Raw genomic sequence first — 25,608 nt, 5'->3', positions numbered from 1 at the left:
TCCAAACCTGCCCGCCCTTCACCCAAGCCACACCAGAGACCCACAAACTTCCAGAAGCTTCCATGAGTCAGGCCGCTCCCAGTCTCAGCCATCGACAAATACGGAGGGTCCGTCCATGTCCTCAGCGTCCCCCCTACATCAGAAGGTTGTTTTATCCTGGTAGCATCATATGTATAATAATAAGAGGAGGCAGGCGGAATGGCCGGGCACTGCAGAGGGGCAGGAGGGTCGGTCGGGCACTGCAGAGGGGCAGGCGGAATGGCTGGGCACTGCAGAGGGGCAGGAGGGACGGCCGGGCACTGCAGAGGGGCAGGAGGGACGGCCGGGCACTGCAGTGGGGCAGGAGGGTCGGCCGGGCACTGCAGAGGGGCAGGAGGGACGGCCGGGCACTGCAGAGGGGCAGGAGGGTCGGCCGGGCACTGCAGAGGGGCAGGCGGAATGGCCGGGCACTGCAGAGGGGCAGGAGGTACGGCCGGGCACTGCAGTGGGGCAGGAGGGTCGGCCGGGCACTGCAGAGGGGCAGGAGGTACGGCCGGGCACTGCAGTGGGGCAGGAGGGTCGGCTGGGCACTGCAGAGGGGCAGGAGGGACGGCCGGGCACTGCAGAGGGGCAGGAGGGACGGCTGGGCACTGGAGTGGGGCAGGAGGGACGGCCGGGCACTGCAGAGGGGCAGGAGGGACGGCTGGGCACTGGAGTGGGGCAGGAGGGTCGGCCGGGCACTGCAAAGGGGCTTTTCTCTGCTATTTTGCTCACAGTTGCCTGTTTATAATGAATTCAGATAGATGGCTGTGTTTGCCTAATCTGACCAGGCAGGGTCTTCATTACAGAACATGCAATCACGCAAAACAATTAGGAAAAATGGTCCCCACAACATCAAAATAATAGGTATTTATCATTGAACATTTGGTCCCCACAATGTAACGTGTAACTGGACCACACACACACACACACACACACAATCACACATAAACTGCACAGCAACACAGACACACACCTCCACAGCATGGTCGCCATAGCACCGGCTTGCAGGGTGGGGAGCACGCTGCGTTATCACAGTCTGATGGCAGTGCAGTGTAAAATGCCGGCTGTGAGACTGCGGTCCTGCTGGTAGGCCTGGCCCGGTGCCATTACCAAATCTGAACTACAGTTGTGATGCACTGTACACTGTAAAATACCAGTGATGCAAAATACCAGTGTTTGTGAAATACCAGTGCTACATCCCATGTTTGCTGGCTTTGTGGGATGACAAAAAAGAAGAAAACAAATGACGCACATAAGTGTTTGTCTGGTGAGAAATATAAAATACAGCTTCTCATCTTCTCTATACCGCCTATCACAGAAAATTCATGGGTATTTATTGCTGATGTGTTTTGCTGTTATGTCACTTTAACTGTACTACTGGCCAACATCCAACAAAGAATCCTAAACAGCAGGGAGTGTGCAGGGACGGAGGCATTGTGGGGGGGGTGGGTCAAAGGGAGAGCCATTACTGTATCTCTTTGGTCCATCTTCCAGGCAGAAGGACAGTGTCAACGTAGCGTCGTCCTCGAAGAACTCCGTGGAAAAGGCATCCCACCAAAGGCTGTCACTTTCCTGAAACAACAGGAATGACATCTGAGGAAGTGAGGCAGACAGGCAATGGGAAATGAAAGGTGAGGAAGTGAGGCAGACAGGCAGTGGGAAATGAAAGGTGAGGAAGTGAGGAAGACAGGCAATGGGAAGTGACAGGTGAGGAAGTGAGGAAGACAGGCAATGGGAAATGACAGGTGAGGAAGACAGGCAATGGGAAATGACAGGTGAGGAAGTGAGGAAGACAGGCAATGGGAAATGACAGGTGAGGAAGACAGGCAATGGGAAATGACAGGTGAGGAAGTGAGGAAGACAGGCAATGGGAAATGACAGGTGAGGAAGACAGGCAATGGGAAATGACAGGTGAGGAAGACAGGCAATGGGAAATGACAGGTGAGGAAGACAGGCAATGGGAAATGACAGGTGAGGAAGTGAGGAAGACAGACAATGGGAAATGACAGGTGAGGAAGTGAGGAAGACAGGCAATGGGAAATGACAGGTGAGGAAGTGAGGAAGACAGGCAATGGGAAATGACAGGTGAGGAAGTGAGGAAGACAGGCAATGGGAAATGACAGGTGAGGAAGTGAGGAAGACAGGCAATGGGAAATGATTTCCCCGACGGCTTACATGATCAGATATGAAGTAAATTATCACAGACACTTCCCCAAAACACAAGATAAAAAAGAGACAAAAATAATATTTAATTATTTGTAAGAATGAAGAAAAGGCAACACTTTTTTTAATTAAAATCATAGTTTATTATAAATATTTATTTTTCTTATCATATGGTAAATAAAGAATTACAATGCCCACTATCGACGATTTCAAGTCATCAATCATTTAATTAAACACTAATTAAGTAGAGAATGGTGGCGTTCTGCTCAGTGATCCCACCCCTGCTGCGCTCTCCCAGCTTCCCCTGCCTCCGATGCTCCCCCGTGCCGTAAATCCCAAAGCCGGGATCCTCACGGGCGCCTGGGCTGCCGACAAGCTGCACGGCAGATATCACACATCACAAATGTGTAAACATTCCCGAAGGCCGCTTCAGCTTAGCCGATATTTGTTGCCCAAACCCGGTAAGGTCAACAATTAGGTGTGAATGTTAAACCAAAAACTTTTGGAAAAGACCAAAGTGTGATTTTGTTCTTCAGTGCCAACAAATAGCAGGTAATGGACACTGTAATGGACACTGTAATGGACACTGTAATGGACACTGTAATGGACACTGTAAATCCTGCAGTTTGACTACAGCTGGTGGCAGGACTGCGCAGGTGTGACTTAAGAATGTCTGGCGCTCCCAGGTCCTGGAGGGAGCAAAAATGTGGACTGTCTGTGGGTCCCCAAGGGCCCGGTTGGGAAACACTGGCCCAGTGGGCTGACTGGCATTGGCGGTATTTGTACAGAGCCTGGTAGGGAGATGTCGGTTCTGACAGGCATACACTGATCATTCAGGATCAGCGTTCCCGTAACTAGCCTCGGAGCGCCGGCTTTCCCAACCGTTTATGAGCAGTGCCGCCGCCCATTAGGCCCTTTAAGGAAGCCTTCCCCCCGCCTGCCCACGTACCTGTAACACAGGGTGTGATTAAAACTAAGAAAGATATTATGAAGAAAGAAAAATCAAATGTGGGACTAGAAATATTTAAGGACACTAATACATTATGTTAGTTACTGTCAGTCTTGTTTTTATTTAAATTCTGTCCTCCTTGACATCTGAGGCATACAGGCAATAGGCGGCACATGCAGGGAGTGGTTTAGTATTTCTGGGGCCCAACTAAAAAAAGTCACTTCAGGGCCCCCCCCATATCTTTCAAGCACTAAATACACAGCTAGTAAGTACAGACAATCAATGTTGGCTAGCTGGTTAGCAAAAAATGCTGCTTCAGTGTCTTCTAAATAAGCAACAAGCTCATTTAATATTTAGTGCAGTGAGTGTTTGTTGGCAGCAGAGGGCCTCCAAACCACAGGGGCCCCACAGGGGCTCGACAAACGCACTCAGCCTTGGGCTCGTCACCCCCACCCCCCCCGACCCGACACGCCGATTACGTGGGACAGCCTCAGACTGTATCCCTCCACCAAGTCAAGCTAGGGTTGAAAATAATCCGAGTGCCGTTTTGCTGTTATAATTAATTTGGAAATACACCGGGAAAAAGAGACAAAAAAAACCTCTAGCAGTTAATCTCATTAAACTTAATAAATGTAAGAAGACACACAACAGAAGTCCAGTTAGGCCTGAAGACACAACAAACATGACAAATATGCATGTGTCTGAGAGGATTAAACAGCAGACAGTAAATACATTAGCGCTATAATCTCAAAGCTTAAACAATAACGGTATAATTACATTAAGCCAAATTCCCCTCTTGAACATTAGGTGGCGACTAGAAAATAGTCAAGATTGATGAAAATTGCAAAGAGATTCGGAGAGTGTGGTGTAAGCAAAACAGGATTTAAATCAGAATCAGAATTCTTTTTTTGTGCCTGCATGATTGTAGATACAGCCCAGTCTCTAGCACCGTGTCACCAGACACGGAGACAAGCGCTCGTGATAAAACGCATGGATGTTCAGTCGCCCAGCTGCACAGCTTTCGCCAGTGTAATTACATTCAAAATACTTCCCTGTGAAATTATTAGTAATTAATTGCAAGGTAGACCATCAGGAAACAAGCTCTTGTGGTATCTTAATTACGATTAATTGCAGTAACCCTAAAAATCCTAAGCCTAATTATAATGAGTAACGGTGGTATTTAAGGAGTGATAAATAATGGTCACAAAGCAGGATTCGTTGTGTTTGTGTAATTAAGAACATCACCGAAGTCTGTTCCTTATTACTTATTAATTACAGTGAAGCCCCTAACTTGCGACATTTACAATTATTTATTAGTATTTACAGCATAACAACACAAGAAGAGGATCAACTTAATGTTACTCTGGCTTGTTTTGCTACTGATGCAAAACATGAAACATCTCTCTAATTTAAACAAAACAGTTTCTGGGGATTTACATTTGTGATCCGCACAAACACGCCTCATCAAAGGGCAAGCAGCAGCACAGAGAGAGTCACCCACTTCCGTCCAATAAAAAAGGGCCTTACAACATCCGCGGCGTCGGTCATGAACTACGGTGACAGTGATTGGAGGCCCCGGGCCTCTGAACAAACCCAGTGCAACCAAGTATGTCTAATGGCAGAGAGCTGAGAAGCAGCAGGAAGGAGGCTCTGCACAAACCAAAGGATTCGTAGAGGCAATTAGCAAAGCTGCTCTTTCTATCCACTTACAGATGCCTCAAGGATTTATTGAAAAATGCAGCACGGCTGTTAAGAATTCACATTTGCGGTTGTTTTTGCAGGGGGGGGGGGGGAGGTGTTGTGTTCCTGGATGTCCCCTCCCCCTGGCAGTCTGGCCGACGTTTCTCGTGTTGCCGTGGACCCAGGACACACTGCGATCTGCCTTTGAACAATCCCACAATGCCATTACAGAGGCCCGTTTGTCTCTGACTGACTGCCATGTAGCCAAATACTCAACTCTACACCTGTTTCATTAACCTGTCAATTACGATATCATTACATTCCATCCATCCATCCATCCATAGCTGTTCTGCTCTTGAGGACTATGCTTGCTCCAGTACTGCTTACACCTGTACCTGGTCATTCACTGGAAGCTTGGCCTGGATTCACTTATGCCTAGTTGACTCCTTAAAAACTGTATACTTGTAACGTAATCTTTGCCTCACGTGTACATCGCTTTGGACAAAAGCATCTGTTAAATGATTTTAAACATAAATGACCGTGGTGGTAGCAGGTGGGCCAATGGGGTGTCTGCCCTGAGGCCACCGCCCATTAGACCAATGGAAGCCAATAGGAGGGGTGTCTGCCCTGAGGCCACCGCCCATTAGACCAATGGAAGCCAATAGGAGGGGTGTCTGCCTTGAGGCCACCGCCCATTAGACCAATGGAAGCCAATAGGAGGGGTGTCTGCCTTGAGGCCACCGCCCATTAGACCAATGGAAGCCAATAGGAGGGGTGTCTGCCCTGAGACCACCGCCCATTAGACCAATGGAAGCCAATAGGAGGGGTGTCTGCCCTGAGGCCACCGCCCATTAGACCAATGGAAGCCAATAGGAGGGGTGTCTGCCCTGAGGCCACCGCCCATTAGACCAATGGAAGCCAATAGGAGGGGTGTCTGCCCTGAGGCCACCGCCCATTAGACCAATGGAAGCCAATAGGAGGGGTGTCTGCCCTGAGGCCACCGCCCATTAGACCAAAGGAATTCAATGGGGGTATGTCTGCCTCAGGCCACCATCCACCGCACCAATGACAGCCAGTAGGGGGGGATGTCCTTTCAGTCACCACAGCCATGAGTGGGGCTGGGGGCACGGACTCAGGGTTCTCCCAAAAATTTCAGTCACATATTGCTGTAATAATGTATCTCTATTTATAATGCAGTGCTATGGGGGCGGCACGGGATGCACTGGATATAGCACAGTGTTATGGGGGCGACGCGGGGGTGAACTGGATATAGCATAGTGTTATGAGGGCGGCACGGGGGTGCAGTGGACATAGCACTGTGTTATGGGGGTGGCACGGGGGGTGCAGTGGACATAGCACTTTGTTATGGGGGTGGCACCTGGGCACAGTGGAAATAGCATTGTGTTATGGGGGCGGGACGGGGGTGCAGTGGATATAGCACTGTGTTGTGAGTGGTGACGTGGAGGTGCAGTGAATATAGCACTGTGCTGTGGGGACGGCGCGGGAGTGCAGCGGACATAGCAACGTGTTATGGGGGCAGCACGGCCGTGCAGTGGATATAGCACTGTGTCATGGGGGCAGTGCAGTGGTGCAGTGGAAACAGCACTGTGGCCGTATACCTCTGGGACCACGTGTTGTCATGGGGTTTCCTTTGGGTTCTCTGGTTTCCCCCCACTGTCTAAAACATGCTGAGATTAACTGGAGTTACCAAATTGCCCCTAGGCGTGACTGTGTGAATGGTGTGTGCCCATCAATGGCTTGGCACCCCATCCTGGGTCGTTTTCTTCCTTGCTTGGGGGCTCTGGACCCCCACGACCCTGAATATAGAACAAGTGGTTACAGAAGATGGATGGATGGATTTTATGCTTCATTCCGTCTGAATACTGTACTCACATTGTCCAGATCACAAAACTTCAAACAAGTGATTCATCTCAATTTCTCCACCACATTATCACTTTATGTATCTGACGTAGGAGCACTTGGGGGTGGAGACCACAGGGCTGCATCTGACGCAGGTGTGGGGAGTCCTCAGGGCTGCATCTGACGCAGGTGTGGGGAGTCCTCAGGGCTGCATCTGAAGTAGGTGTGGGGAGTCCTCAGGGCTGCATCTGACGCAGGTGTGGGGAGTCCTCAGGGCTGCATCTGACGCAGGTGTGGGGAGTCCTCAGGGCTGCATCTGACGCAGGTGTGGGGAGTCCTCAGGGCTGCATCTGACGCAGGTGTGGGGAGTCCTCAGGGCTGCATCTGACGTAGGTGTGGGGAGTCCTCAGGGCTGCATCTGACGCAGGTGTGGGGAGTCCTCAGGGCTGCATCTGACGCAGGTGTTGGGAGTCCTCAGGGCTGCATCTGACGCAGGTGTGGGGAGTCCTCAGGGCTGCATCTGAAGTAGGTGTGGGGAGTCCTCAGGGCTGCATCTGACGCAGGTGTGGGGAGTCCTCAGGGCTGCATCTGACGCAGGTGTGGGGAGTCCTCAGGGCTGCATCTGAAGTAGGTGTGGGGAGTCCTCAGGGCTGCATCTGACGCAGGTGTGGGGAGTCCTCAGGGCTGCATCTGACGCAGGTGTGGGGAGTCCTCAGGGCTGCATCTGACGCAGGTGTGGGGAGTCCTCAGGGCTGCATCTGAAGTAGGTGTGGGGAGTCCTCAGGGCTGCATCTGACGCAGGTGTGGGGAGTCCTCCTCTTTATGTTTGGCTGCATACGTTTTCTGCATTTATTATTTTCATTGATAAGCATACAGGTACAAGTTCTAATGAGTCTGAGGAACTTGTACGCTGCAATCTAATTTTAATAAAAATGTAAAAAAAAAGGCGTTATAATCCCTTCGGCATGAAGGAATGTGCACACGTGCTGCTATGGTGACATTAGGGACAAGCAGGACGCCATGTCCCCAGCCGTTTCAGGACAGCACAAGGTCAAGTGGAAAGCAGCTGAACCGGGGGGTGGGTGGAGGAGACGACGCTGGGCCACCTGTACAGCCAGGGCGGTTTGCATGAATCAGAGGTGGATATTTCAGGCCAGAGTAAAAATCCAAACCAGGATTTTGTTTCAACCAACCAGTTTAATATATAGAGTCACAGTTACAGAGTACTCAACTGGTTGGTTGAAACAAAATCTTGGCCTGGATTTTTACATTATGAACCTGAAATGTCCGCCTCTGATTAGCATGTCACCCCAGTATAATTTCCCACCAGCATGCGAGGCCCAGCATGGCTGTGGCCGATACTGTGGACGGACACTTCATAGAAGAAAAGATTTCCATGTGTTCTGTTTGTGCCAGAGACTGAGAGGTAACTGAATTCTGTTTCATCTGAACATGACCATGAGCTTCACATACAAAACCACCCGATACATTTATGGGATAACATCTATTGCTCGAAAGACATTTCCAACAAATTGGGCAGTGACCATCTTCCCAAAGGCGCTTCTGTTCTGCTCGTGTTGACAAGAAATATACAATTTGGTAAATTCAGCAAACACGAGCCCCCAAAAATATGTGAGCTGTGTAACCCAAACAAGACCAAGTTAATGGGGGAAGAGGCATCAGAGATCTTCAGGTATATGCCGTTCGGTGGACTTTGAAGAATTCGCTTTACTTTTAAATACATATGAAACATTCTTACGAAACGCAGGCGCCATTTAAGTTGGATCCGCGAGTCTCCATTCCAGTTTTCTTTTTTTTCTACTTTATAACGTCGATATGGGAAATTGATACGACTTCTATATAGAAACGTGTCAAATTACTCTGCACAAACATTCTCATCTCTCACTGCCTTGCGGATTGATTTTTAACCATCTTCCCTGTCTGGACAATTAATCAATACATCAGTGTTTTCCTGAAAAGGCTCGCGGCAAGAAAGCTACAGGAATGCATTAGGATTTTTTTTTAACGTCGGCCTAATCTTATATCATTAAATACTCTACAGCCTACCATAGAGGTGTAAGGAGCACATGGCAAGGCGAACATGACCGAGTCGTCACACTGTTAGGGTCCAGTGCAGCCCTGTCAAGCCGCCAGACTGTAACCAATCAGAAACTGTTAAAATAAACACGACGTCCGTCACACATGGACCCGCTGGTACAGTAAGTGTGCAGCACCATGCTAATAAGGAAAATCGACAATAAGGGGCACGTCAGCGAAACAGCACCGTCTCCAAGCTAGTGCCACACCTATCACAACAAAAAGTTTCTGGAATGTTCCATTGAATACGCAACATGACCAAATCCATTTGACAGGCCTGGGCTCACAGATAAATATTTAACATATAGAACATATATAAATAAAAGGCTGTTCTTTTTACTTGTCCATCCTGCAGCCAATGGGAGGTAGAGGAATCGCGTGTTATACATCAGTCCGGTCAAATGCGTCATGCAGCCTAACTGAGTCCAGGATAACACACAGATCAATAACAGCACATAACTGCCAAATTATTACTCTGAAGAGCCTTAATGTTAAATCAATTAAATTTAATTTAATCAATTACAATATATAAATAAACAAATCCAAACAAAGTGGAATGCATCAAATATGAATTAAAACTGGCAAACCAAAATAGAAAAATGATTAATTCTGATCTGACTGATGATCGGGGTTCTGGAAGGTATGAAATTAATTTTGCTCATTTGGGTATTAAAATAGTTTTAAAAGGCCTTGGAAGAAATATGGTATAATTAAAAAAAAACTAGAACCAGCCTATGGAAAACTTTAATTAATATTAAGTCACATTTTCTGAGTGAAAATCTGAGCAGGACTGTGAATGTTAAGGCTTTACAAAGGTCACGTTCTGTACATCCACAAGGGATAAACAGAACATTCTTCGCCATTATATTTTAATTAATTAACCCTATATCTCAATTATATGTAAGCACAGACTCAATGATATCAGTTTTTAAAATCAGTAGTTTAATGTGCTGTTTAAGTCAAGTTAGTCAACTAACTGTGAATGATTTGTATATACCTTACATACAAAGGTAGTCTCAGGAATATCTGTCAACCTCCGAAAAAGACCTATTTAGGTCTCACAGGAGTAACAATGAGTAATGGTATATGGACAATGAGTAATGGTATATGGACAATGAGTAATGGTATATGAATAATGAGTAATGGTCTATGAATAAGTAGTAATGGTATATGAATAATGAGTAATAATATATGAATAATGAGTAATAATATTTGAATAATGAGTAATGGTATATGAATAATGAGTAATTGTATATGAATAATGAGTAATGGTGTATGAATAATGAGTAATGATATTTGAATAATGAGTAATGGTATATGAATAATGAGTAATTGTATATGAATAATGAGTAATGGTGTATGAATAATGAGTAATGGTAGCACGGTGTCTGAATGGAAACTCCTGTCATGACATGCCCCTCTAACCTCCATCCATTCTTTTTGCATGGAATTGACATGTTTTTTCCCATGATTGCATGAGTTTCCTCCATGTCCGTTAGCTTCTCCTGCTGTCCAAAGATATCCCGTCCAGGGTGTACCCCAGCCCCGTGCCCTGTGATGGACCGGCATCCCGTCCAGGGTGTACCCCAGCCCCGTGCCCTGTGATGGACCGGCATCCCGTCCAGGGTGTACCCCAGCCCCGTGCCCTGTGATGGACTGGCATCCCGTCCAGGGTGTACCCCAGCCCCGTGCCCTGTGAGGGACTGGCATCCCATTCAGGGTGTACCCCGGCCCTTCTGATTGTGCTCAGATACAATAATCATTATTAACATAATACTGAAAGGTATAATAATCAATCCCTCTTCCCAGTTAGGGTCGTGCAGAGCCTGGAGCCAGTCCCAAGCACTTGTAATGGTATTTTAATACTTTAAAAAATAAAACTCCTTTGCTACCATAAGGATTTTCAGACAGTTAATATTTGCTTTAATCTCTATTGTGGCATTATCATTTTGCACTTCTGATCAGTGGAATCATAACTGGCATCATTAAAACCACATTGAAAATAAGTGATGGGATTTCTAATGAGATGGCAAGAAAATATGATCTGAAAGCTCATTATCAAAGCACCAAAGTCACCTCTGATGGGCCACTGAGGACGACGCCCCCTGTCACCAGACCTGCGTAGAACCTGGAAAATCTAAGCCAATGTGGCCTTGGCCTATCACGTCCATGTAAGAAAGACGTCAGAGCTTTCAGTGACCAGTACCCTACAGATTCATCAGGGGCATCAGAGAGGGGGTGCAGGGTATATCCACACCAAACAAACAAACAGGAACATAAACTACAGATCCATCTGTGGGAGGGGCATAATAAAATAATAATAATAATAATAATAATAATAATAATAATAATAATAATATTGTGGTTACTAGGCAGCAGAATTTTAATGGTTTATGTTAATGTGCTTGTACTGATGCTGGTCATGAAAACTCACTCTGTGAATGCTGATCAGGTTTAGGATGTGTGTGTGTGTGTGTGTGTCTGTGCGCATTCCCGTGTCTGTGTATGCATGCCCATACTGTGTGTGTGTGTGTGTGTCTGTGCGCATTCCCGCGTCTCTCTGTATGCATGCCCATACTGTGTGTGTGTGTGTGTCTGTGCGCATTCCCGCGTCTCTGTGTATGCATGCCCATACTGTGTGTGTGTGTGTGTGCGCATTCCCGTGTCTCTGTGTATGCATGCCCATACTGTGTGTGTGTGTGTGTCTGTGCGCATTCCCGTGTCTCTCTGTATGCATGCCCATACTGTGTGTGTGTGTGTCTGTGCGCATTCCCGCGTCTCTGTGTATGCATGCCCATACTGTGTGTGTGTGTGTGTCTGTGCGCATTCCCACGTCTCTGTGTATGCATGCCCATGCTGTGTGTGTGTGTGTGTCTGTGCGCATTCCCGTGTCTGTGTATGCATGCCCATACTGTGTGTGTGTGTGTCTGTGCGCATTCCCGCGTCTCTGTGTATGCATGCCCATACTGTGTGTGTGTGTGTGTGTGTCTGTGCGCATTCCTGTGTCTGTGTGTATGCATGCTCATACTGTGTGTTTGTGTGTGTGCGTGTCTGTGCGCATTCCTGTGTCTGTGTGTATGCATGCTCATACTGTGTGTCTGTGTGTGTGCGTGTTCCTGCATCTGTGTGTCTGTGTGTGAGTCCCCTTGTCTGTGTGGACTTGCCAACACTGTGTGTATGTGTGTGCATGTGTGTCTGCATGCGTGTGTGTCTGCATGCATGTGGGTGTGTGTCTGTGTGTGCATGTGTGTGTGTCTGAATGCGCACCCCTTGACCTGCATAAATGAGGAACTGCCAGGGTGCGAAAGCCGTGCTGCGGCATTAAAATAATAATTAAAAAAATTAAACAGAGTAACAACATTATAAGTACAGCTGGAATCTACATTTCAGATGACAGACCATTAATTATATTCAACAGCCCAATTAATGGCCGCGAACTGTTTTGCATTAAAGAGTGTTTTTTTCAAGCGAGACGGATTCCTCGGCAGTTAGGCTACAGGAACAAACAGATGTCAGCCAGGGACGAGTTAGCAATTAGGTATGACCCGTATCACGGACCCATTCGGAGTCTCCAAAAGAGCAGAAGGACAGGAGGGACTCAAAACCACATTCAAATTATTTTAAAAATCCAATAATAATTGTTGGATCTAGTCACTGAACTATTTAAGTACCGGTGCCATTTAAACAGACCATTAAAAGCAAAACAATTTGGCTCTATGTAAGTAGCCAGTATGCAGAGCTGCTGTGAAGGGGACATTACTATAATTCGTTGTAAGATTGAAATAACACGCTCCATTAGACAGAGACTGCAGACATACACCCTGTGATGACGCATTTACTGATAAATACCCCGGAAAATATCATACATAGAGGGACTCATACCTGTGATTTTAGGGGACGCTGCTGTTCCAGCCCGTCCTGATGCGAGTAATTTAAGTTGATTACAGTACTACCAGTGTTACGAGCTTTCAGAAGGAGAGAATATTTTCACATTCAAAGGCAGAACATGACAAAAAAAGCACAAATCAAAGGTCAAATTTTGCAGGTAGTGCTTCTTTTTTGCAAACTTTCTGCTGAAGGACAAAAAATATATGGGTGGGAAAACTGAAGAATTTAACAGCTCCGGGAACACAGATGAAAGGACTGGGGGTATTTTCGTGCAAAGCAGTGTTTTTAACGAGGTTAACGAAGGGATAATCTAGAAGCGATAATCAAATTCGACATTTTAACAATTAAGCGGGAAGAAACACAAACATCGGCTGGGAACACGTCTGATAAACTGAGGTCATTTTGCACTAAAAAAAAAAAAATACTTTTAGCGTCTATTAATTCTAGGAATCGGAATTCTAGGATTGTTAAAAAAATTATATTAAAATGCGGAACTTAAGCACTCACTCTCAGAGAGTGCACACTGACGCAACCCGGCTGAAAGCCGCCATGGTGGGTCTCACAAACAAAGCAGCTCCTCCGTGCCTCCAGAGCCCCCACTTCCGGATAAAATCGCTGGTTGTTCTCCACTCGAGCACCTCAGACAGTCTGGAGCTCCTCGTTAATTACGACCTGCGCTGCGTTTCTGCTTTCATGTGCCCCGCTGATAGGGCTCCGGCCTTCTTTGCGTCTGCTACCTCAAATCCCTGGGCGATCCGTAGGCTGCAGCCAGCCCACACCAATTCGGCCACGGAAGGTTTTTCCCAAACATTCCGGGACACCGTTCAGCCTGTGGTGCCGGTCGCACGATTCGCCTGCCCCCCCCCCCCGTTACCTAGATTCAGTTAACAACCCATGATGGGTTCATTGGCTTTCAGGTGGACCACTTCTGGGTATCAATCATTTCTCATTATTCACGTCAGCTGTGAGGAACCAAGTATGGAAAAAAAATAAAACTGCAAAGCCTGACATGTCCGTCAATTACAGACACCAGATTCTATTCTATTATGGGGGCTAATTATGTCACCACAGAGAAGGCCACAAAGCCAACCGAAGAGAGGAAAGTCCTAATGAACCAAACACAACAGCCTCGCCTCCTTACATAACATTCGTATTAAAGGTGCTGTTCTCAAACTGCAGAACATTAGCTAGCAATAAGTAGGACCTCACCCCAAGCATTTCAGATCCGTGCATTTCAGATCCATGCATTTCAGATCCATGCATTTCAAGGCATTCATAAATGATTCAGATGCCTGTAAACGACAAACTCGCTTGCCAGAGGTTGGCCATGTGCTCTGGCAGACTCCTTAGCTACATTACGTTTTGTCTTCTGAATTATATCAATTTCACGAAAGGTCTTTAGCAGGCAGTTGACCAAATTATTTATTTTTCAGCTCTGTGACTGACTTGGATCCAGTCGTGTGTCATTATACAGCTACTGGGCCCTATCAGGGACATCTCACAGTGTGCTGATTACACAAAGCATGAATGCAGCCAAAAGATCTTTTATTGTCAACTTCACAAATGCTGCATGAGTCCACGGGCTGAGCCAGACCTTGTAGAATGGGGCGGGGCTAGACTAGACCCAATGATTTTACTGGGGGGTAATATTTTGCTCACCGGACAGGGTTGAAATGTAATATTGTCCTCCTTGGTCTTATATTGCTCATGACAAGTAGAGCATACAATAAAATTATTGAGACACATGAACATGGCATTTTTAGGACACGGACATTAAGGAAAAGTCAAGAGAGACACCGTTAACCACCAGGCTGCATCATTTTCATTACTGACTTTTTAACAAGCTCCTGAATGAAGACGTGACACACGGTCACTGTCAGTCATTCATTCAGAACCTTTCTGACAGCTACAAGTGACGGGGAACAGAGCGTCATAAGGGACTCGGCCAATCAATCAGCCTTAAAACTGTTTGTCAGACTGGCAGGAAATGGTGAAAAATGGCTCTTAACATGAAGTTTATACACAAATGTATCGATAAGACTTTTCTTGGTGTCTGAGGTCTCTCTGTTGTACGTAAAAGTGTTAAATATCTATCCTAGTTATAGCCATATAAATTATATCCATGAATAGACATCTATTCTCAAATCTTATAAAAACATATAGTAGGACTACTGCCTATTATTTATAGCAAAAGAATCCAGACAGCCCTAACACAAAGCACCAAGCAAAAATATTCATATTTATTGCAAAAGGAATGTAGTTCTCTGTGACATTAAATGCAGGTTAAAATAAAACCATCTTAATTCTGTTTGTTTCCCGAGCTTTCAAACCTGCGTGTACATGACATGTTTTTCCAGTATCTTTATGAATCCCGGCTCCTAGTTTCTGTCTGACCTAAATACCTCGTATCGCAGTAAGGTCCTCGCCCCTCTATCTATCTATAAGTTCGTCATCCGGCCATTAAACCACAGAGATTAGGAAATAAGAAACACACTGGCCTACATAACACAGAGCTAATGTCTCCTTCTAGGTAACTGATGCAGGAGAATGGAGGCCGTCTGGTGCCCATGCTACACATCATGAATAATGCAACATGTTTTTCCATCGCAGCCCCACAACATCTCAGCAGTGTTTCCCACAAAGATGCATCGCAGGATTTTTCTTTTTTCTAGAGATCAGCTTCAACCCTTATTTGCACAATTTTGACAAATCAGCTATTACCATGATAAGAAATTGTATCAGGTCTTAGGTGCTTTTTCCTCTGGAGGGGTTTACATACCTCCCCCAGAAACAGGACAGCGCATATACGGCGTTTATTAAACGCTATTCTCGACTCCTCAGTTCTGCTGCATGACTCTCACTCTCAGTGACACAACTGTACATATTTGTTGAATAACAAACAAAAGTCTTTCCTTCAAGTCAATTCCAAGACGTCTCACTTTTTTTTTCCCATAATGCAAGGCTGTTTTCCAGTCTCCAGGGTAGAGTGATGTTTTAAGACTTTTTCCAAAATTAAGGAGCCAAAAATGGAGTTAATAAAATGTTTTTTATATAATATGTTAGTCTGCAGATTTTAATATAAAATATGGTCCTTATTTTGTCCATGTTGGATTAAAATACTGCTGCTTTGCCTCAACAGTCACACCGGTGCTCATGGACTCATCAGCTAAGGAAATTCCTAATGTTCCAAGAACCGCTGTGACCTTCGTGAGTTCATGAGTCCCCAGTCTTCCCGTCCCTACAGGTTGCTGACCTCTCCTAAACGGGACCACTGAGCCATTATGGCGCCCTCTGTGGCTCACAGAGGTACTGTACGCCCAGCGCCCCTAATGTGCAGAAACAATGCCCTTTGAAATCCCATAGGTGACATGATTTACAAGCGTCTAAAAACACAACACAACGCTACAGTTATGGGATTAGGCTGCACACACAGAACTGGGCTGTTTTTAGAAGCTGTTTGTTCACTTTTTTTTTCTTTTTATAAAACACACATGGACAATTCGTTTTGAACCTTCACAATCTCAACCCAATTCATGCCCTAAAATATTTCAGGTGATTTTTGTACAAGATTAAGGTTTCAGTCCTAACATTCAACATAACTCAAAATGTGCTATTTTTCTTAAAATATATACAAGCACATTCTAAATATACGTTAAGAACAGTATGGTGGCACAGTGATTAGTGGGGGCTGAGGATTTAATTCCCGCCCCACTGAGGGGTACTGTATGTGCTATTTGCATGTTCCTATTGCCCGGTAAGTTTCCACACGCGACCCGGGAACATGTAGTTCCAGCAAATCCAGGTTTCTAAACCATCTTTTGCAGGATGTTTGTGTGTCAGATCCCCGTATAACATGCATTGCCATCCTGCCTGGATTAGCAGCTGCCGGAGACGGATGGATAGGCATAGGCAGCACGGGGCGCCTCCGGGAAATCCAGTCCTACCTGAAACACATGAGCCCTGGACCCCACACAGTCACTAAACCGCACATCCCTCCGATTGCCCGCCTGCTTATTTAAGTGCCCGTCGTCCCCTCCAAGCTAACGAGGGACGTATCAGTGCCAATGGTGTAGATCTACAAACGCTCTTAATAACCGCCTGCAACAGGTAGCCTGCGTGTATTGCGGAGTAATTTCAGCCATTCTAACGATTAAACCTGATTCCAATTTATATGTAGTGACCCGACGACAAATCATAATTACATAACAATAAATGTCAGACGATGTCTAATAAACTGGTCGTATTTTAAAAGAGAGCACTGTCCCAGTCTTCTATGAACTGTAAAAAAAATTAATCTTAACTTCTCCATTACGGGCGGTTAGAGCTCACATCAGGCTTTCTGTCCGTCTGCATGCCTGCAAGCGGTATTAATCCAGCTGAAGTAAAACAGGCGAAAGCAGCAGTGAGACGCTGGAAACTTTCAATTGTTTGCTCCGCCTGGCGACCTGCGTGCCAGTACGTTTAGGATCCGATTAAACCAAGAACCTCGAAGTTATCTGGTTAGACTGTGCGTTTATTTCCAGGGATCCCTGCAGTCCGCTTCGCGCTTGTTAAGCCATGTGGGTTTGTTTTATTCCTATTAAAGACAGAGTAATGTAAGGGTACGAATACCAATGCTAGGAAAGGAGGTGCGTTCGCGCATTACACGGACTCCAAAATCAGGGGTATAAGCATGCAGTATGGATCGGTGCTGGTTCGGCATATGCATGCGGAACGGATTCGCTTCCCAGTGCCGGGGGACGCGGGGTCTGTGCCCGAACCGGAGCGGATCCGCGGCTCACCTCGGTGCGTGACTGGAGCCGCTTGTTCATCTCATAGATGCGGTACTCGGGCTGCACCACGTAGGGAGAGTGTCTCCTGTAGAAAGGTCCAAACGGGGACGAGTAGAAGGGGTCGTGAGGGGCGCTGGACATGGTGGACATGCTGCCGGTGGCGCTTCAGGCGATGCGGCGCAGTCTCAGCATCCGCGCCGCGCACATGGACCGCGATGCTCCGGAGCGCAGCTCACACTGCCGGCGTGTGGAGTGCGAGAGGGAGGGGAGGGACTGGGGCGGCAGTCCGGGGAAGGGGGGGGGGGGGGGGGCGGTTACGCTCAATGGCTTCAAGCTGCCCCAAGAGTTGCAGTTTGCTGAAGGGTAATTTCCTGGCCGCTATGTGGATTTATTTACTAAGGGAAAAAAAACGGGAATTCAACAAGCACAGCAACATGCATTAAAAACCTCCACCCCCGTGTTTTGTCTTACGTCTTTATTGTTTTAAGATACATGTTCAGATGCATGTCCTACCCCCCCCCCCCCAAACAGGAGAACAACAAAACTTTGTAGGGCAGAACCGGACTGGTCGCCAACAAGTATTTGAATATCACAATGAAACAACAACCAGCTATTGTAGGTCTGTTTCTTCTGTTTAAAGTTATACCACTAAAATACAAAACACTTATGGCCTTATATATTACATTATGGCGTATACAGCACAAAAGTTATGAGTTCACCAGAAAAAATGTAAAAGGCAGTTTTCCTCACGTTTTTCTTGACGGTCACCCTCATACTTTGTCTGTGTAATGGACATACACCCTTCCCTACCACAATGCACAGAAAAAAACATAAACACAGTCAAAGAAAAGGGGAGACTAATTAGCGACATTACAGATGTGTTCACATTCGGAATCATTTGTCATCTGTCATATTAGCATTGCACTCGCATTTCATTGCGTCCTTTCAGAAGGCACTGGGCTATATTTACAAAACAGCTTCTCACTCTGTTATAAGACAGCATTTTACTCACCACAAAAATGCCGTTGCGAGTCTTTACAAAGGTACGCAGCAAAGCCTCTACGACATGGAGACCTTTGCAAAAATACCTTATTTAAATACTAAAATAAGACTGAACAGAACATAGAATACAAGAAAAAACAGATTAAAAATTGTCACTTTTACAAAAAAGAGTTTTGCATTTTTTCCTGTGTATTTAAACCCAATGGTGGTCGCATTTACAAATAACAAAATCCAGTGTAACTGATAATAGTTACATCGCCATAGACCAGGAGCGATTCTGACAAGATCCTGGGCTCTTATTAGGCCAGATTTAATTTCTAGTTATTAGTGCATTGGCAGCGGCATTCAGAAGATCTCAGACCTTTCTTCGTGGTCTGAGCTTCGTGAGGCTTTATGACTAGTTAGAAAGTGCTACCATGAATTTAAAGTAAATGCCTGGATGCCTTCTTACTTTACTCTGGTAATCTCAGTGACAGCACGGTGTACTTTACACTGGCCCGAGCTGCGTGGGACAGAGCAGCAGCTGACGGTAGCTTGCACACATCGTCTTTATGCCTGTTTCTGCATGGTTAATTACTTCTGAACTTCCAAATGCACTTGTGTCATGGACCAAAAAAAAAACACATTATCCCCAGAGAAAGACCAGAGTCAGGGTGAAAAAAATAAAGGTTCAACCCAGAAATCAGTTATCATTCTCCAGATTCCTGCCTTAGTCATGGACTCAATTCATTAATTGTTACTGGAAAAATTTTAAATGAAAGACTCCTTAACGAGTGCTTCGGCAGGTCAGCAATATGCTCAGTTGTTTTACACCAACTTAAGCCACGCCCCTACAATCATAGTTAAATAATGATTTCAGTGCCTAATCACATTTAACATTCTTAATTTTTAAAGTTTAATTTTTACCATAACTCAAAACAGAGAAAGGGTTGTAGAAAGTGGTCTTTGGTTTCTATGAATACGCGATGAAAATACAGATCTTCCCTTTTACATTTCAAACACAATTTATTTGCAAAAATCAAGGAATACACGCACAGAGACACAAACACAGACACACACACATAGACATTGCCGGCCCCTGGAGGATGGGCTCCCCCTTTGAGTCTGGTCCCTCCCAAGGTTTCTTCCTTCTAGGGAATTTTTCCTTGCCACTGTCGCCTCTGTCTTACTCACTGGGGGCTTTGGGCGGTGATGCTGTAAAGCGCTTTGAGACGATGTAATGTTGTGATAATGCGCTATACAAAAATAAATTTGTTGTTTGTTTGTTTGTTAGACACACACAGACACAGACACACACACACACAGACACACACACACACACACACAGACACACACACAGACAGACACACACACAGACACACACGCACACACAGACACACACACAAGCATTGGGGTATCGTATAGTTATGCATAAGTTCCTTTAATCATAATTTAACAGAAAATATCACAAATATTAAACCTAAAGGAAATATAGTGATTTTTTATAAATCCCACAGTGTAAAAGATTAAATGTTTGTTAAGACAAATTAAAATGGGTCAGGACACATACAGGGCCTCTATGACTGAGTCTCTCTTCTGTCATGTTTCTATGGTAACATACTGCAATATCACAGCTGATTTGCAGGTTTAAAACCAGTTACTGCAGTTACTGCAGAATAATTGGCTTTCAAAAAAGTGCTATATTTTATAGTCGGCCTATTCTTAAGGCCAGTTACTACAATACTCAAAATTAAACAATATGTTCCCTTTGGGTATAATTTTGTCTGAAAACAATACCAGTAGTGCTCATTTCGTTTCACTTTTATTTGTATTATTGTTGTACTTCCAGCACTAAACTAAAGAAAGTTACGCCATGTGTGTCCAAACATAGCAGGTTCATTTAAATTCATATGTGGTTTGCAGACTATATTCAACTACACTACATGTGTCTGTATGTTCCTGTTGAGATTGCGTTCAGTTAGGGATCACCGGTGCATAAAATTGTTGAAAACTTGGTGATTATACCTACAATTATATCATTATTTGGATTTAATCACTTTTTTTTACAACTGCAGGTCTATTTGTTTTAAGTCTTCCCGGGGAGGGGGGGGGGGTGATGTTGCAGTCAATGAAGTTGCAAATAGACCTACAGTACACATAATTTGATTTGGGTTTTGAAATTGCAATAATATCCCGCGTTTTACAGAGCCAAATGAAACATTTCTGATTTCAGAGCGACTAAAAATGATTCCTTTCCACATGCTGCTGATTTGTGTATAAACACCTGAGCAATTTGCCGTCCAGAAGTAATGAAATGACAACATTTCAAGACGGGTCTTAATTGATTGTTTGCTAACCTCAATTCCGTCTCTACATTTGCCAAGACAGTTTAATTTGTAAAATAGTCGCCTGGGGAGTTTCTGGCACTTATTTAAATGGTCTGACAAATGATGAGTAATAGTTAACACTATCAGCAGAAATACTGAACAACAAACTGGAAAAACGACATTAAAGCGTCGGCCAGTACATACATATCTTTCCTGAATAAAGCTGGGATAAAACACGCTCATTACTTTTGATAATACTAATGAACCTATTAAAGTTGAACTTCCCGTTGTCATTTCACACCGTCTCTTTGTTGCGTGGGCGTGCTGAAGATGTCGCGTCTGAAATGCAGAAATCGGTTATATAAAAAAATAATATATATAAAAAAAAGCCTAACAAACGGAAGAAAAGCAGCAGTGGGCAAATACGGAGGGCTGGCTGAAATGAGAGGCAGCCCCTCGCCTTGTGTGTAAATGTTTTCTGAATATGAATGAAATAAGCGGAAGATGCCGGAGCGCAGAATCTCATTAGCATCCTAATAGCGCGCGGCTTCATTTGCATTTTGGCTTCAGTGATTTTGTTTCACTGGAAGGAGGCGGGAGAAAAAGAAAGGCAAAAACTTTGAACACCCCCAACCCTTTCGATTTTAAACGTATAGAAAAATTAATGTATAGGTGGAACACCTCTTTCGATTATTATTTTACTTGATAAATGAAACATCAGCAATTGTGTAAAGAATCCGAATTATTCCAATCGACCATGGTAATAATATTATTCACAAAAATTATATTACACTTATTAATATATATGTATTGTTTCACAATAGATGTCAATTGTAAACAAGGTGTAAAATAAAAAAATAGGGCATTTTATGTCCTTAAACTAGTTGACCGAGTGTTATATTAAGAATGACAAAAAAATACAAGCAGACAAAGCTTAGAGAGTAAAGAATAAAGCATAATAGACTACAGAAAATGGGATCACAAAAGACATGGGAGCAATTAAAAGTGTTCAGATCAGAAACAAAAGCAAAACACGATAACTGCCAAGAGACACAAATAAGTTATTAGGAGAAATTACAAGTAATTAAAAATGCATCCATTCACACGGTATGTTTGATCTGCAGATCTGGGCAGTAACCTGCCTTTCTCATCTCGCTCTGAGTGACTTGCTGTGTGCAGTGGAGCCTGGGACGGCATCTTCTGAGTGTCACGGCATGAGGCAGGACTAAGGACGGTGGAGCGGGATTCAAGGCAAACAAACAAGGTTTATAAGCAGAAAGGGATAACTTAACAGAACTGAAAGCAGACAAGATCAGAGTGGATCAAAAACGGGAAAGGCTAAGGCACATATGACTGGGACTCGCAACATCAATGACAGAACTAACCAACACAAGGCAGGGAAGCACTTTATAAGCAGCGCTAACGAGGGATCAAACGAGGAGCTGCTGGAGTGAATCACACTAGGACTGGAACAAAAGGTAGGGCAGACGATTAGCAGGCGTGGCTCGTTAGGGCCAAACCAGGGATGAAACAGGAGGGTCAGGAAGGGCAGAACATGACGATTTCTCAGACGGGGGGCGCCGGCGGTGAAGCTGGCCTAGGGCACCATCATCTGAGGGGGCGCTGACTTAGCCAGCCGATTTCACTTTGTCTCAGACAGGGGGCGCCAGCAGTGAAGCTGCTATGGTACCACATAGGCTGTGACTGGTACTGCCTGGGTGTGACGCACTGTTTAAAGCCTGGAATCCATCAAGCCGGTTTTCAGCAGCTGAAGCCATCACGATGGACAGGAGCCGATCTTGTGTCAGCTTGGGTTGGTGCTGGTTTTCTGCCGTTGGCTTGCTGTGTTCCAGGCTAAAGAGCTGAGGATTCATGGCACCTTCCAAAGGCTCATCTCTTGTTGGGAATCTGGACATGCTGCTACCTCGTATATTTCCCTGGCAGTTCCTTTGTAGTCACAAACGTCCTCTTCTAACGCTTATCTTCCTATAGTAACTTTAGCGCTTAGCATGACTTCGGCACCTTTGGGTTGGGTTCGCTGTTTTATTGGGGGTTGTTGCCTTCAGACAGGGGCAGGTTTGTCATTTTTGGGACCCCCCCACAGTTCAGGGCCCCCATGCTTATGAGGGAGTCCACCCTTCATGGACGGACAGGTCGCTCTCTCGTTCCCATTTATCATTTCACTCCGTAGATCTGTTGTTAGCTGAAGCCTGTGGGATTGGACTCCCCTGAGACCCTCCCCACGTCCCAGCATTCTCCTCCCCCCATGCTTGTCTTTTCTCTCACATATTTTTATTGACGAATTATCACCACCGATAAACCACAATATTTTTAGCTGGAAATTCCGGTGGTTTGACCAACCCTGAACTTCCAACAAAGACCTTCATTATCAAACTTTTAATCCGTCGAGTCCCAGCTGGTAGATGAAACAGTTTAAACTCACATCAGCCCGGAGCTATAAAAGAGCGGCTGGTCTGGGGTTTACCGCCGGCACCCCTTACGAGGTCCGCTGTAATATCATTTTAATTCTTAATCTCAGTACATCCCACGGCCTTAACATCGTCACCCAATAATGTGCCAAAGTATCTAATTGGAATATTAATGGGCCAAGTGCAACAGCGGCCTTAAACGATATCAGGAGAGTCCGGATGGCGATTGCAATGCTATTATTAGTTAATGAAATCTCCGAAGCTGGACTGAATGCACAAAGCCTTCATTTTGCTTGAGGCAGATCCAGAGCAGTGAGGACTTGGCCTTCTCGACGCCACACTGGGACCTGGACCTGAATCCATACCCTCTGTGTGGCTTCCGTTTGGTACCGGTTACGATGGACTGAGAAATCTCACTGCAGCTGCAGCCCTGCTTCCTCCCTCCACATCCATTTCTCTTCATTTTCCTTATGAGTCATTCTGTTACAGGCCACCCCAAAGCACCAGTGCAGCACTGACACCAAACCAGTTCCAGGTTGTATCCGCGCTGCAACGAAAACAATCACCTTTACCATTTACAGGGGTGACATTTAAAGTGCTCGGTGCCATTAGCCATAAAATTCTGATACCTCATTGAGAACGAAGTCAACCGATGGTGATAACCTGAGCAGAATGTTAAAGATTAAAGATAATCAACACTGGTCGACCAGTTATTCAGTGTTTGGAGTAAAATTATACATTTAATATCAATGCGTAAAATCTGAAAACTGCACACATGGTTTGTAGGGACATCACTGTAAAAATTTATGATCAGACCTGCAGTGACATTGTTTAGAGGTATAAGGCCTTATATAAACCTCACAATGGTAAAGTGTCAGATTTTCATCATATTATGTGTAATGACTGCGTGCGGGCGAGTGGGGAAACAGGCCGTAAATGCCAGTAACGGGGTTTTATTTAGGGCTGACAGGATGACTAGGGAGCACACTGCAAACCACATCAATGACAGACCTGGGGAAACAGACTTGAACGCGGACTAAATACACAAGACAAGCAGAAAATAACAGGCAACAGGTGATCACAATCGGGGTAGCATGTGTAGGTAATGAGGGGGCGTGGCACACACGAGGATCGTGCGAGCAGGTCATGACATTATGTATGTGCAGCTGGAAAACCAATATCAGTTTGCAGCACATATCATAAAGGATTTATTAGGCACGTCAAATAATCACTGGCAGCTCTAGTGAAGCTGGCAAGCAAACACATAAATAAAGCGAATGAACAAATAAACAACTGTAATTAGTAGTTCATTAACAGAGCAGTTTGTATTCGCCTCCCAGACAATTAAGTGGTACCCCCTATACTAACCCTTCTCAAATGGGGGGGTGCTGCTTCTCACCCCTGGTAGCAGGTGTTCCTGTCCCTGGATGGACACTGCAGATGATCTGTATTACACTGGGAGAACTTGAGACATACAGTATATATAAAAACTCCATATATATGTATGTACGTATTTGCACTTTGTCTTGTGTTGCATTAACTGTTAGTTTGTGAGCGTGTTATCTTGCTACTGCATGCATAAGAATCTCCCTCTGAGATCGATAAGGTTTTCATTTTATATATATTTCTTATTTCATATATATTTCACACTGCAAGCTTGCAAAGGAGGCGGAGACCAGCCTAATTTGACCCCGCCCACTTTCCTCATGTCCTTTAAATTTATCGCATATGTTTCCATTGGCTCTTCACAGCGAAAATGGGCCTCTGACCTGCTAACAAAGCCGACTGCGGATGCCAGCGCAGTGCTGCACAGAAATGCAGGCCCACACCAGCCCCCCCAACACCTCAGAATCCACAGCAGCTTTTTGCCAGAATCACTTACTGGTCTGATGGTTACTGCCGCTCTAGGCTGCCAAGGGGGGGGGGGGGGGGGGGGGTGCACTGCCATATCTGCAAGACCCCATCGAAGCCTAAAGCCCTGCAAGGTCACCACCCCCCTCCGCTTCAGGCCCCCAGAGAGTTCCTTTGTCTAAAAAGTCAAATCAAAATCCTGCATATTTTTGACCTTGGGCCTGTGGGTTGGAACGAGACCCCCAGCCCCCACCCCCTGGCCCCTCAGGAATGCTAAATCCCTCTGGCTCTTCAGAGCTGGACCCAGAACTCATCTCGTCAGACCTCACATCAGCCCCCAAACTCCAGATGACTGCATCCTGATCAAATCCATGAAGCTACTTCCAGGGTCTGACCCTCCCTGAGAAGACGCTCATTGTATAGCTTACTGTACAGCCCGAGATGGCCAAGCTATCACATCTGCTGTAGCTTAGCAGAGCCTCCGTGCTGCACTCTCACATCACACAGTGATATTTCAGTATCTCCTCTGACTATCAACTCCATGCCCTTATTGCAGATGCTCCTGTAGACGTTCACCGTCTGCTCAACGC

At 45.4% G+C, this 25,608-nt stretch overlaps 1 protein-coding gene across 5 annotated transcripts in view; it reads right to left on the bottom strand.

Annotated features, from left to right (window-relative positions):
- The window catches only part of LOC111833728 (LIM domain-binding protein 2-like), a 60,831-nt gene extending 43,169 nt beyond the window's left edge, over positions 1–17,662 (bottom strand). For 4 of the 5 annotated variants that reach the window (XM_023792291.2, XM_023792305.2, XM_023792297.2 and 1 more), the window contains exons 1-2: positions 17,440–17,662; positions 1,491–1,593 (exon numbers count right to left, since the gene is read on the bottom strand). In XM_023792291.2, coding sequence (XP_023648059.1) covers positions 1,491–1,593; positions 17,440–17,580 — 244 coding nt within the window. In that variant the 5' untranslated portion in view covers positions 17,581–17,662. Of the gene's footprint in view, positions 1–1,490; positions 1,594–16,987; positions 17,068–17,439 lie in introns of those variants that run through there. The other variant, XM_023792325.2, reaches the window with a different exon arrangement.
- Positions 17,663–25,608: the final 7,946 nt, after the last annotated feature.

Source organism: Paramormyrops kingsleyae, chromosome 12 (genome assembly GCF_048594095.1).
Source record: "Paramormyrops kingsleyae isolate MSU_618 chromosome 12, PKINGS_0.4, whole genome shotgun sequence".
NCBI lineage: Eukaryota > Metazoa > Chordata > Actinopteri > Osteoglossiformes > Mormyridae > Paramormyrops > Paramormyrops kingsleyae.
Note: the sequence above shows the minus strand (reverse complement) of the source record. Positions and strands in the feature narration are given on the sequence as shown.